Source organism: Schistocerca serialis, chromosome 12 (assembly GCF_023864345.2).
Source record: "Schistocerca serialis cubense isolate TAMUIC-IGC-003099 chromosome 12, iqSchSeri2.2, whole genome shotgun sequence".
Taxonomy (NCBI): domain Eukaryota; kingdom Metazoa; phylum Arthropoda; class Insecta; order Orthoptera; family Acrididae; genus Schistocerca; species Schistocerca serialis.
The window spans coordinates 114,663,395-114,678,182 of record NC_064649.1 but is presented as its reverse complement, the minus strand read 5'-3'; the positions used below and the strand labels follow the sequence as shown (position 1 = coordinate 114,678,182).

The window sequence follows — 14,788 nt, the reverse complement described above, 5'->3', positions numbered from 1 at the left end:
TGAACTGTACATGATACCACAGGCTAGAGAAGGTTCAGCTATGTAGGCGCCCGAGAAAAAATAAAGCCTGGAGGTATCGTTTACGATGCCAAACAAATTTAGAGCATCTGGAAAGACGATGTTGATATTGATCCGATAACGGCACACGCCATCTGGGGAATAGTAGACGTACTGTAAGGTTTTCAACGTCTTCCGCCAACTGATGGCGTAGTGGCATAGGTACCAGAACGCCATCTGTGTCTATCTTTTAATAGGGAATGCTCACAGCCAGACAGCTCAATGTGGTGCTCCCTACAGCCACCTGAGCAGGTTTGATAGGGATCAGATTGTGTCCTTCGGTGCAGTGGGATGGTCCTTCAGGAAAAATTCCTGCCACACAAGGTGGACGAGTTGCGCCAGTTGTGCAACGATGCTGGTATCAGTGTTCATGTGAACGTCCTCACGCACGTTGTGCATTCCGACAGACTTGAGCAATTCCAGCAGGACAATGCGACACCTGACACCCAGAATTGCTACAGAGTGGTTCCAGGAACACTCTTCTGAGTTTAAACCCTTTCGCTGGCCACCAAACTCCCCAGACATGAACATTATTGAGTGTCAGGTTACCTTCCATTCAGAAGGCTGTTGCACTCAGCGGCTGTTATATTGACTTGAAAATAATAGATTTCAGCCCTGAGTCGTCCTTTTTAAATTTTATTGGCAGATCTAGATTTCAGCTAGAAACCAGCCATTCTCAATGCACTATCATTTTTTATCAGTGCGTGTAATGCCTGTTGGTCGGGCTTCATCAACAGTCCATTGTTCAAAAATGATAGTGCATAGAGAATGTCTGGTTTCTAGCTGAAATCTACGAGGGGCGTTCAGAAAGTAAGCTCCGATCGGTCGCGAAATGGAAACGACTATGAAAATCCGATAAAGCTTTGCACAGATGCGTTGGGTAGTGTCTCTAGTATAACCCCAGTTAGCATCACGTCGCTCTTCTCATTTCTGAGCTCGCAGTGAGTGCGTAAAGATGTGTAGAAAATAGTGTCTGCCGCCAAGTACGAGGGCCTGGTGAGAAATTTCGCCTGAAGCTATGCAGCTAACATTACATAACTGTCGTGCTGTTTCTTCATCAAGACAATTCTCAGCCGCATTCTGCAGGGGCAATGAAGATGCCCCTGCATCGTTTTCAAATGGAAATGTGAGATTACCCACAATACAGTCCGCAATTGTCTGCCCCTGAGTTTCATCGCTGGTCACATGAACCGCTGTCTTTGAAGACAACATTTTGACACAGACGACGAGGTGTAGGCCAGCGTGGAGAATTGGCGGAAAGCACTGGCGGCTGCCTTCCATGATGAGGCTATTGAAAAGTTGGTACAACGCTATGACAAAAGTCTAAGTCAGAACGGCGACTACGTAGAGAAGTAGCTGAAAGGTGTAGCTAATTGTTAGAAGTAAAACATTTCTGATGTTCACTGTGGTTTCAATTTGGCAATCAATCGGAGCTTACTTTCTGAACAGGCCTCGTAGATGTGCCAATAAAATTTAAAAAGGGCGACTGATAGCTGAAATCTGTTATTTACGAATTATTGAGTGTATCAGGGATGCCTTGCAACGTGCTGTTCAAAAGTGATGTCCATCCCCTAACACTCTTACGGATTTATGGACAGCCCTGCAAGATTCACGGTGTCAGTTCCCTCCAGCACTACTCCAAACGTTAGTCGAGTCCACGCCACGTCGTGTTGCGGCACTTCTGCGTGCTCACGGGGACCCTGCACGATATTAGCTACGTGTACCAGTTTCTTTGGCCCTTCAGTGTAAAAGAAATGGTAAAGGAAAACTTTAAAAGTATTCCCAATTATGTTAAAAATGTACATGCTGTCGTGATATGAGAGTGATTTTGGGCAAAGTGATTCATGTTCATCAGCTCTAAGATTAGTACGACCATGTTATAGTTTGGCCACCCACTTCTGAATTCTTACACGTGAAGGAACAGGAAAGTTCTGTCAGTTTTGGACGAATTTACATTGGCAGCAAACCGTGCAAAACAATGAATGTTACAGAATGAGATTTTCACTCTGCAGCGGAGGGTGCGCTGCTACGAAACTTCCTGCCAGACTAAGACGGTGCGCCGGACCGAGACTCGAAATCGGGACCTTTGCCTACCGCGGGCAAGTGCTCTACCAACTGAGCTACCCATGCACGACTCACGCCCCGTCCTCACAGCTTTACTTCTGCCAGTATCTCGTCTCCTACCTTCCAAACTTTACAGAAGCTCTCCTGCGAACCATGCAGAAGTAACACTCCTGGAAGGAAGGATATTGCGGAGACATGGCTTAGCCACAGCCTTGGGGATGTTTCCAGAATGAGATTTTCACTCTGCAGCGGAGCGTGCGCTGATATGAAACTTCCTGGCAGATTAAAACTGTGTGCCGGACCGAGAGTCGAACTCTGGACCGTTGCCTACTGTGGGCAAGTGTTCTACCAACTGAGCTACCCAAGCATGACTCACGCCCCGTCCTCACAGCTTTACCTCTGCCAGTATCTCGTACGGAGCTCGAGTCTCGGTCCGGCACACAGTTTTAATCTGCCAAACAGTTTCAATGAATGTTACAGATTCAGAGTACGAGTGTATTTACTACGCATAAAAAGAGTACTACTTCGACAGCAATGCCATTGTGTGCCAGGCATAGAAGTTTTGAATTTTGCTTTTTCACATGACCGTACAGTCAATAACCGTCGTTCTGCTTCCACTTCACAGGCTCCTCGACCTGTCACACAACCTGATGGAAGAGCCTCCTGGTGACTCCACACTCAGCCACAACACGGCGCTGCGGTCGCTCGACCTGTCCCACAACCAGCTGACGCGCCTCTGCCGGCGCCTGTTGGAACCTGCGTGGAACTCTCTGCAGGTACATTCCTTGGCCTTTTTACGAAATACAGGGTGTTACAAAAAGGCACGACCAAACTTTCAGCAAAGATTCCTCACACACACAGAAAGAAAATATGTTATGTGGACATGTGTCCGGAAACGCTTACTTTCCATGTTAGAGCTCATTTTATTACTCATCTTCAAATCACATTAATCATGGAATGGAAACACAGCAACAGAACGTACCAGCGTAACTTCAAACACTTTGTTACAGGAAATGTTCAAAATGTCCTCCGTTAGCGAGGATACATGCATCCACCCTCCGTCGAATGGAATCCCTGATGCGCTGATGCAGCCCTGGAGAATGGCGTATTGTATCACAGCCGTCCACAATACGAGCACGAAGAGTCTCTACATTTGGTACCGGAGTTGGGTAGACAAGAGCTTTCAAATGCCCCCATAAATGAAAGTCAAGAGGGATGAGGTCAGGAGAGCGTGGAGGCCATGGAATTGGTCCGCCTCTACCAATCCATCGGTCACCGAATCTGTTGTTGAGAAGCGTACGAACACTTCGACTGAAATGTGCAGGAGCTACATCGTGCGTGAACCACATGTTGTGTCGTACTTGTAAAGGCAAATGTTCTAGCAGCACAGGTAGAGTATCCTGTATGAAATCATGATAACGTGCTCCATAGAGCGTAGGTGGAAGAACATGGGACCCAATCAAGACATCACCAACAATGCATGCCCAAACGTTCACAGAAAATCTTTGTTGATGACGTGATTGCACAATTGCGTGCGGATTCTCCTCAGCCCACACATGTTTATTGTGAAAATTTACAATTTGATCGCGTTGGAATGAAGCCTCATCCGTAAAGAGAACATTTGCACTGAAATGAGGATTGACACATTGTCGGATGAACCATTCGCAGAAGTGTACCCGTGGAGGCCAATCAGCTGCTGATACTGGCTGCACACGCTGTACATGGTACGGAAACAACTGGTTCTCCCGTAGCACTCTCCATACAGTGACGTGGTCAACGATACCTTGTACAGCAGCAACTTCTCTGACGCTGACATTAGGGTTATCGTCAACTGGACGAAGAATTGCCTCGTCCATTGCAGGTGTCCTCGTCGTTCTAGGTCTTCCCCAGTCGCGAGTCATAGGCTGGAATGTTCCGTGCTGCCTAAGACGCCGATCAATTGCTTCGAACGTCTTCCTGTCGGGACACCTTCGTTCTGGAAATCTGTCTCGATACAAACGTACCGCGCCACGACTATTGCCCCGTGCTAATCCAGACATCAAATGGGCATCTGCCAACTCCGCATTTGTAAACATTGCACTGACTGCAAAACCACGTTCGTGATGAACACTAACCTGTTGATGCTACGTACTGATGTGCTTGATGCTACTACTGTAGAGCAATGAGTCACATGTCAACACAAGCACCGAAGTCAACATTACCTTCCTTCAATTGGGCCAACTGGCGGTGAATCGAGGAAGTACAGTACATACTGACGAAACTAAAATGAGCTCTAACATAAATCAAGCGTTTCGGGACACATGTCCACATAACATCTTTTGTTTATTTGTGTGTGAGGAATGTTTCCTGAAAGTTTGGCCGTACCTTTTTGTAACACCCTGTATACTTGCTAGAGTGCGTTTCTGGCTGGAGATGACATTCAGATGTGCAATGGTTCCTATGAGGAGCAGTGCGCATGAACATCCACTCGGCGTCACTGCTGGGCGAGTCCAACCCTCTGTTCCAAAGGGGAGGCCTCCTTAGCTGGCAGTCGCCTGCTGGTTGACCTGGCAGGCACTTCCGGGGTTCTCACTGATCTCTCTTTGCTTTCACGCGAACAGCACTGAAGGTGGCGCGAAAGTCCTTGTTAATCGCGTATAAACTTATGGCAGAAGAGGAAGCAAAAATCACATTAATCACTGTGCATCAGAATGTACTAGAAACCGCTAGCTAATACAGTCGCTCAGTAAAGAGAGTAAAGAACAGAGGGAACATAATTGCAAGTAATTCCCAAAGCTTCATTTCTTCAGGTAAGCTACAGAAGGAGAAGAAGGAAGTTTTATACACTACTGGCCATTAAAATTGCTACACCACGAAGATGACGTGGCCGGCCGAAGTGGCCGCGCGGTTCTGGCGCTGCAGTCTGGAACCGCGAGACCGCTACGGTCGCAGGTTAGAATCCTGCCTCGGGCATGGATGTGTGTGATGTCCTTAGGTTAGTTAGGTTTAACTAGTTCTAAGTTCTAGGGGACTAATGACCTCAGCAGTTGAGTCCCATAGTGCTCAGAGCCATTTGAACCATTTGAGGATGACGTGCTACAGTCGCGAAATTTAACCGACAGGAAGAAGATGCTGTGATTTGCAAATGATTAGTTTTTCAGAGCATTCACTCAAGGTTGGCGCCGGTGGCGACACCTACAACGTGCTGGCATGAGGAAAGTTTCCAACCGATTTCTCGTACACAAACAGCAGTTGACCGGCGTTGCCTGGTGAAACGTTGTTATGATGCCTTGTGTAAGGGGGAGAAATGTGTACCATCACGTTTCCGACTTTGATAAAGGTCGCATTGTAGCCAATCGCGATTGCGGTTTATCGTATCGCGACATTGCTGCTCTCGTTGGTCGAATCGAATGACTGTTAGCAGAATATGGTATCGGTGGGTTCGGGAGCGTAATACGGAACGCCGTGCTGGATACCAACGGCCCCGTTTCACTAGCAGTCGAGATGACAGGCATCTTATCTGCATGGCTGTAACGGATCATGCAGCCACGTCTCGACGTTTGCAAGACAACAACCGTCTGCACGAACAGTTCGACGACGTTTGCAGCAGCATGGACTATCAGCTCGGAGACCATGGCTGCGGTTACCCTTGACTCTACATCACAGACAGGAGCGCCTGCGATGGTGTACTCGACGACGAACCTGGGTGCACGTAGTTTTTTCGGATGAATCCAGGTTCTGTTTACAGCATCACGATGGTCGCATCCGTGTTTGGCGACATCGCGGTGAACGCACATTGGGAGCGTGTATTCGTCATCACCATACTGGCGTTTCACCCAGCGTGATGGTATGGGGTGCCATTGGTTACACGTCTCGGTCACCTCTTGTTCACATTGACGGCGCTTTGAACAGTTGCCGTTACATTTCAGATGTGTTACGACCCGTGGCGGTACCCGTTATTCGATCCCTGCGAAACCCTACATTTCAGCTGGATAATGCATGACCGCATGTTGCAGGTCCTGTACGGGCTTCTCTGGATACAGAAAATGTTCGACTGCTGCGCTGGCCAGCACATTTTCCAGATTTCTCACCAATTGGAAAAGTCTGGTGAATGGTGGCCGAGCAACTGGCTCGTCACAATACGCCAGTCGCTACTCTTGATGAACTGTGGTATCGTGTTGAAGCTGCATGGGCAGCTGTACCTGTACACACCATCCAAGCTCTGTTTCACTCAATGTCCAGGCGTATCAAGGCCGTTATTAGGGCCAGAGGTGGTTGTTGTGGGTACTGATTTCTCAGGATCTATGCACCCAAATTGCGTGAAAATGTAATCACATGTCAGTTCTAGTATAATATATTTGTCCAATGAATACCCGTTCATCATCTGCATTTCTTCTTGGTGTAGCAATTTTAATGGCCAGTAGTGTATTTAGGTAATATTTTTGAACAGATTTTCAGTATCCTGATCATTAATTCCCATGGAATCCCTATTCTTTATTTCATATTGTAAGTCTTGTAATAAGCGGCATTGTCCACTATGCTTCTTACACGAACTTATTAACATAACGGTCGCGTAACTGAGATATTCTTTCCATGATTCGGACTACAAAATGCATATGTAATCCCGCATGTTGCGAGCGGTCAAGCTAGGAATTAAATTAACTGCCTAATTCGGTTTACGAGAAGCCGTATCTTTCTGTTTATTCGGCTCAGCAGCCTAGCAGAAAGAGACGGTGGAGGGCTCGCGAGCATTCGCTCTTCGCCACCGCCACAAATGTTTCGGGGGTGTTCATTTCAGGTTATCTTGATGATCACGTGTTGGTCGTCCTTCGACATCTTCGCGACGAATTTTCCATCAACACTACCGCTCTTCAAGATGACACGTCTGCAGATGCACGTCTCTGGTTTCAGGCATCATAACGAACCTGGACTGGCCCGCTAAAAACTCCGATGGTCCGCAGCTCCTGGTCGTGCGGTAGCATTCTCGCTTCCCGCGCCCGGGTTCCCGGGTTCGATTCCCGGCGGGGTCAGGGATTTTCTCTGCCTCGTGATGACTGGGTGTTGTGTGATGTCCTTAGGTTAGTTAGGTTTAAGTAGTTCTAAGTTCTAGGGGACTGATGACCATAGATATTAAGTCCCATGGTGCTCAGAGCCATTTGAACCAAGCCAAACTCCGATGTTAGTCCCATAGTTTGCTCTCTGGAACTATTTTGAACAGCAGGTGAAATGCACCAATCCTATTTACAGTTCCATGCCTGCACCGGCAAAAACTGAACCGTTCCAGGATCATTTTGTTGTGTATCTCCCTGTCTTTCCGTCAGAGTGTTAAACACCCTTTTTCTCAGGAGCGTTTACACGTATCATGTAGAAATTTGTGTCGTAAACTAAGGTGTACAGTCACTTTGTGATTGAAGAGATTTGAAGCAATGCAAACAAAAGATACGGCCATTTATGTTATATGCGTAGATACTCAGACCCTACACATCAAATTTATAGAGTACCTCTCGGTGACCTAGAATCATGAAATTTGGCAAGAAGCAAGATATCACAGTAAAACTAAAGGAAACAAATGCGGAGATTATTAATTTGTAATTATAACACACAAAATTTTTTTTGTTGATTTGTTAGCCGACTGCCTGTCCATCCGTCGATAACATATTTAGAATCTCACAAAGTCACTCATTACAGTCTGCACTGTAGATCCATTTGATGTAGAATAAAGAAATTTGGCAAGAAACGAAATTTAGCAGTGAAAGTAAAGGAAAACACCCGAAAAGGATTAACCTGTTATTATAGCACGCGAAAAAAATATTTCTTCTCTCATTTCTTGTCCGACTGTCTGGGCATCCATCTGTTAAGACGCCTCTTTTCTCAGAAACGGTTAGACCTATCAAGTTAAAATTTACGTCACATAGTGAAGCCCATGTTACCTTGGTGCTGTAAAAGACTTAAGTTTCTAAGTAAATGCAATCAAAAGGTACCGGAATTTATTCACATATTTTGATAATTGCAGACTCACGTATTTCCCGTTGATCTACAATAATAAAATTTAGCAGGAAGCAAAGTTTGACAGTACAACTGAAGGAGAAATCAGAACATAGTTAATTTGTACTTATATCTAACAAAAACATTCCTTCTTCAATTTATTATCCGACTTCAGAATTAAAACTGAAACGTTTTCTAAAATTTTGGAATATAAATTGAACTGTTTCATAGTCAATACGAAAAGAATCCCAAAATCCTTTATAAAGCCCATAAAAACCTTACTTTACCCACTGGATTGACAGTTTTTAAATACCCAGATTTTTCTCAGCCATGGTAGAATTGCCCACCAAACTGAAACACTGAAGTGCAGTCAGCGCCCCAGCGATGCGTCGAGCCCAATCCACCTTTGTCTCTGTACACATGGCAATACTAGCTCAAAGCTCTACCGTGTTGTCATGGGTCTGATAAGTGGAGAAGCGCCTCCAAAATATAACGTATAAACAGACATTTTGTACACAGCCAAAGACTATAGCGTCCCTAGCAGATGTAACCTGTGTATGTCTGTACAGCACTCAGCGACTCGTAAGCCTTATAAAGGTTAATTATACAATAGAGAATTATCGGCTTTGAGCATACCCACAGTCTGGCAGCTCTGCAGAAGCTAGTCATTAATGAGGCATTCCGCTGGCTATTGACTACCTGAGGAAGAGTCAAGGACTTCCATGTCCAGTGAACGAAGGCCTTCCCGCAGCCTAGTGGAGATTCTGCACTGCATGTCTCCTAGGAGTGACTAATTTTTAATGTTTGTTGTGCCTACATGCATGATGCAGTCAAAAATACTCTCTGATGTAGACACTGTAGTGATTTCAATAGTCCAAATGTACATAAACTATACAAGGTGGTTTTAACAATGAGGAAAAACTGCAGAAAATGATTCCTGGCACGGTAAGGAGCAAAAAGATTCAGTGCATCCCAAGGGTGACGCACCCATCTGAAGGTGGAGATCAAAGGCTTTCGAGAATGTAGGTTTCACTCAAAACTCACATAAGAACACCAGGCAAGTGGGAATGTTCTGCTATTACCAGTGTCTTAACTCTACAGTCAAGGGCGCAGCACCATCATGTGAAACACCTACATCTGACAGATGCTACTTCTAGCACCACTAACTGCTGCCCCCTACCCTGTTCATTCGCGATTAGCATGTGGCTTTAAGTTCTCGTATTCTCTCACTATGGTCATTTCGTGGGAATCTTATTACAGAAAATAAATGACAATACTTAAATTTGGGAAATAAATAGACGTGTTGCAAGCAAAGGATGACATGCAATACAATCAATGTCCTTCAGTATAACGATTCCAATACAAGTGGAGTAGTACAGTGGGTGCTTCTATCCAGGTCGCTGGTCTTGGCGCTTCTGTCGAACTGGGCTGCGACAAGTTGGGATCGAGAGCTAATGTTCTCTTCAGCTAGAGGCCGCTGCTGTTGTGTTGTCGTCCTGGAAAGGGGTCAGTCAGCGTGCTACTAGCTGACGTCTCCTTCACAGCCCTCTCTGCTCTAACATTCCAGACTGGCGTGCCTGCACTTGACCTTATGCCGGAACAGACCCAGTGTTGATCGTTTGTGACCACCATCTACATCTACATCTACATGCACATTTATACTCCGCAAGCCACCCAAAGGTGTGAGGTGGAGGGCACTATCCGTGCCACTGTCATTGCCTCCCTTTCCTGTTTCAGTGGCGTGTGGTTCGAGGGAAGAACGACTGCCAGAAAGCCTCCGTGCACACTCGAATCTCTCTAATTTTACATTCGTGATCTCCTCAGGACGTATAAGTATGGGGAAGCAACATTCGGTACCTCATCCAGAAACGCACCCTCTCGAAAGCTGGACAGCAGAGCGCCTCTCTTGCAGAGTCTGCCACTTGAGTTTGCTAAACATCTCTGTAACGCTATCACGCTTACCCAATAACCCTGTGACGAAATGCGCCGCTCTTCTTTGGATCTTCTCTATCTCCTCCACCAACCCGACCTGGTATGGATCCCACACTGATGAGCAATACTCAAGTATAGGTTGAACGAGTGTTTTGTAAGCCACCTCCTTTGTTGATGGACTACATTTTCTAAGGACTCTCCCAATGAATCTCAACCTGGCCCCCACCTTACCAACAATTAATTTTACATGATCATTCCACTTCAAATTGTTCGATACACATACCCCAGATATTTTGCAGAAGTACCTGCTACCAGTGTTTGCTCCACTATCATATAATCGTACAATAAAGGATCCTTATTTCTGTGTATTCGCAATACATTACATTTGTCTATGTTGAGGTTCAGTTGCCACTCCCTGCACCAAGTGCCTATCCGCTGCAGTTCTTCCTGCATTTCGCTGCAACTTCTGTGTATACTTCTCTGTATACTACAGCAGCATCCGCAAAAAGCAGCATGGAACCTCCGACACTATCTACCAGGACAATTACTGTGGCAATTATCAGTATCCCACAGGTGGGTGCTGTGAACGTTAATGATTCCGCCTCTGATGAAGGTAGCCTCATCTGTCAGTACCACAGATGGCAGTAAACTCAGCATTGTGGTGGCCTGTGCAATGAATCGGCAACAGAACCGTTGCTCTAGAAACAAATCCACGGTTAATAAGGACTGCGTGCATTGTAGGTGATACTAGTAGTAGAAACCTCTTGGAGAATGTTTTGCACAGTCATCTGGCTTACCACATGGTGGTGTGTCATGTGCCTGGCACCGAGCATGGTGGCACACTGGTTATCACACTGGACTCATATTCGGAAGGACTATGGTTGAAACCAATGTCCTGCCATCGTGATTTAGGTTTTCCATGATTTCCCTAAATCGCTTCAGGCTGTTCGTTTGAAAGGGCACAGCCGACTTCCTTCCCCATGCTTACCTAATCCGATGGGACCGATGACCTCACAGCTCCGTCCCCCTCCTCCAAATCAACCAGCCAACCCTGGTGATACTGGGATTACTGTCAAACATCTGAAGTCCCCACTTCCAAGTGACTGCACCTTCCTGGGAAGTATTTCTGGCCACGTGGTCCTGTAGTGTTTTAGCTGCGTATTCTCTCACATACACTTCCCTGCAATTTGAGTACGAGGGGGGACCCAAAAGAAACCGGATTGTTGTCATAAAAAAATTTATTGATGAACCTTTTTACAAAATTACTTCAGTCACCTTCAAAATACTCTCCATTACATGCGATGCACTTGTCAAGTCTCTTTTCCCACTGTTGGAAGCATGTTTGGAATTTTTCAAGTTTGATATTGCCGAGTGCCTTTGCGAAGCTGTTTTTACCGCCTCCACATCGCCATAACGCTCCCCTTTTAGCGTTTTTTTTCATTCGTGGAAATAGGAAAAAGTCGCACGGGGCTAGGTCCGGCGAATACAGAGCGTGGGGAACGAAAGCCCACATCTGAGACGCCAAATCGTGGGTCATTCGTAAGGCCGTGTGTGCTGGAGCGCTGTCGTGATGCAGAAACTAGTCACCTGACCGCCAAAGTTCTAGGCGTTTCCTCCTCACAGCCTCTCGCAAGCGCCTTAAAACATCCAAGTAAAAGTGCTGGTTAACGGTCTGGCCAGGGGGTACGAATTCCGAATGCACAATTCCACGAACATCAAAAAAAGACAAAGATCATCGTCTTCACATTGGACCTCACTTGCCTTGCTTTTTTTTGGTCTGGGAGAGTTGCGAGTCCTCCACTGGCTTCACGCTTGCTTGGTTTCTGGGTCATACCTGTAACACCAACTCTCATCCCCCGAAATGACTTTGCTCAAGAAGTTTGGATCACATGAAATCTCTGTTTTCAAGTCCTGACACACATTCATGCGGATGGTTTTTTTGCTCCTGTGTGAGAAGGCACGGAACAAATTTAGCAGCTACATGTCTCATGTGCAAACCCTCACTCAAAATCCGCTGGCACGAGCTCCAACTGATTCCTGTCTCTGCTGAAATTTGGTCGATCGTTTGGCGACGATCCTCGTTGATCTTTTGGCGGACCTTTCTCAATGTTCTCCTCATTTCGCGTCCAGAACGAGCTTGGTCTTAAACACACATCTCACCACATTTAAAGCACCCAAACCACTCGAAAATCTGTGTGCGGCTCATAGTGTCCTCCTAGAAAGCTTCCTGAAGCCTTTGGTGTTTCTCCGTTCCAGTTTTTTTAAGCAGGAAACAAAATTTCACACACACTCTTTGTTCTTTTAAAGTTGCCATAACGACTTCGCAGAGGTAACCCTCCAACTGTCAGAGAAACACAATACCACACTTGCACGTTCAGCTCTGCACTGACGCCGTCTGCACAGCTGTTTCATGAAGGTCTCTACTAACACCATCTAGCGTGAGGACCCTGCACTACGTCTATAAGTGGCAACGCCCTCGGTGTCCTGTTTCTTTTGGGTCCCCCCTCGTACATTTACCAAAGTCACCCTGTATTTGTAGATGCAGCAACCATTTTACTCGGATACCACTGCCACTCTTTTACAGGTTCTCCGCCTCACAGGGAACAGAATCTCGGCCCTCACCTGGCCGAGCATGCGGCCGCGGTCGCTGCAGTCGCTCGAGATGGAAGGCAGCCCCTGCAGCTGCTCCGCGAAATTCGTCAGGCTCTTCACACCTCCGAAGATGCCGCAGATCAAAATAGAGGGCATCATCATCAAGCCGAGGCCGGATAAGGGAAAGAAGAAAGGCTCCGTTAGTGCTGGGGAAATGGAGGACACTGGCGTGACTGCTGGTAATGCCACCAACATGGCGGTCCTTCAGTCCAGCGTCAGCGCAAGTGGCGACCCATCCAGGAGCGAGGCTGAAGTTGCGGGTTCTCCGTCCTCTGCAGCGGGTAGTGAGGTGGATGACAGCGCGAAGAACGCCGTTTCCAGGATGAAGAGGGACGGCAAGAAGATCGTCTTCTGTCCGTATGGCACAGCGTTCAACGCCGCCGGCGCTGAAAGCTGGGCCACAGTCTGCAAGAGGAATGGGACGCGCAGGAACACCCTGAGGAGGAGTCCCAGGAGCGTCTGGGCCTCCCTGGTCATTGGAGAACATTTCCCAACAGCAGAAGTTTCGGGCACTGTGCCTCATTCTAGGCGTGTGACGTTTGGCGTTTCGGCGTCCTTCCCATCGTACGTCGTCAGGAGGCAGAGGCGTGCCGTTCTGGACGACTGCCCCGCCTCTTGCGGTGGCCTGCACGAGGCAGGCTGCGACAGCTCAGCTTGCAGTGTTGGCAGCCCAGCCACAAGTATCATAGTAGTTGGTGCTACGTTCGTTCTGGCGTCTCTGCAAACGCAACTTGCTGTGTGAACGAGCGGGTGGTGCAAAAATATCCACATGCTGGTCCTCTCGCTTAAGGGGGGAAGGGCATCAAATGGGCCGACTTGGAACAGGAGAGGCACCACAGGACATTTTAATTTCCACTGTCTATGCTTTTACAAATAAATCCATAAAACTATGTCACCATGATCAGGAAGGATTCAGGATTCACACTAATGGCAGTGGAAGTTCTAAAACATAGCAAAATAATTTCTTTTACATGTGAAATTTCATCATTTTTTCACTTACTGTTCGCTGCATTTGTTGCTATATGTACACTTTTCTTCATAACTAAGAGAGATTCTTTGATGAATTTTGCACAGCATACAAACCATACTTACTGATGTACGAAACTTCAGAATTTGTTTGATTTATGAAAAAATGAATGAGGTGTTACATTTTAAACTTCATGTTTAGAGAAAACTCAAATTTTATAGTTTTTTATCTCAATTTTTACCGCAGTTTTTAATAGAATTGGAAAATTCTAGAGTTTCATACACCTGTAAATATGATTTGTATGCTGTGCAAAATTCATCGAAGAACCTCTCTTACTTATTAAGGAAAGCGTACATATAGCAACAAATGCAGCCAATAATAAGTGAAAAAATTATGAAATTTCACATGTAAAAATATGTATTTTGTTATGTTGTTGAACTTACATTGCTATGAGTGTGAATCCTGAATCCTTGCTGGTCATGCTGACAAAGTTTTATGAATTTATATGTAAAAGTATAGACAGTGTAAATTAAAATGTCCTATGGTGTCTCTCCTGCTCCAGGTCGACCCGTTTGATGTCCTACCCCAATGTTTCACTTCAAATACCTTTTTGGGACAGGAAAGATTTTGATAATCCATTTTCATTTCGATATGTAATCACAAAGTTCTAACAGTATAGTGACAGCCTTGTTTTAGTAAGAACCAGGGACTAGAGACTGTGGTTGAACCTATTGTTGCACCCACAACAGATGAGCCATTTGTACTCTTATGCTATCTAGCTAGTACATCTAGTTTCACTGAAATGCATTTTTTAAAATTATATTTAGCAAAAATACAGACAAATAAAAGCAATGAACTCGACAGTAGCAATAAAAATAAAATTGATAACATTCGAGTTCAAGGGTCTATGAATGTAAATTACAATATTTCCATATAAATGTCAATAAGATTTATTTATTAATTTGTCCTGGCAAGATTACTTTTATAATACCCTCTCTTACACTTGACCAGACATTCTACATACATTACATTACGTTCACATATGACACAGTTGTTATATAAAAGAGCTGAATTTAACATGCGATAGAAAACATAGAACAAACAGAACAATAGTGAAAATTTATAGTAGATAAAAACGTAGTTTGTATTAGT

At 45.6% G+C, this 14,788-nt stretch overlaps 2 protein-coding genes across 2 annotated transcripts in view; both read left to right on the top strand.

The window, feature by feature from the left end:
• Positions 1-2,678, top strand: part of LOC126427980 (platelet glycoprotein V-like) — a 34,170-nt gene extending 31,492 nt beyond the window's left edge. Inside the window, exon 4 of the mRNA XM_050089865.1 lies at positions 2,654-2,678. Coding sequence (XP_049945822.1) covers positions 2,654-2,678 — 25 coding nt within the window. The remainder of the gene's footprint in view (positions 1-2,653) is intronic.
• Positions 1-14,559, top strand: part of LOC126428110 (uncharacterized) — a 78,775-nt gene extending 64,216 nt beyond the window's left edge. The window contains exons 5-6 of the mRNA XM_050090014.1: positions 2,747-2,897; positions 12,602-14,559. Of these exons, the coding sequence (XP_049945971.1) occupies positions 2,772-2,897; positions 12,602-13,411 (936 nt within the window). The 5' untranslated portion in view covers positions 2,747-2,771 and the 3' untranslated portion in view covers positions 13,412-14,559. The remainder of the gene's footprint in view (positions 1-2,746; positions 2,898-12,601) is intronic.
• Positions 14,560-14,788: the final 229 nt, after the last annotated feature.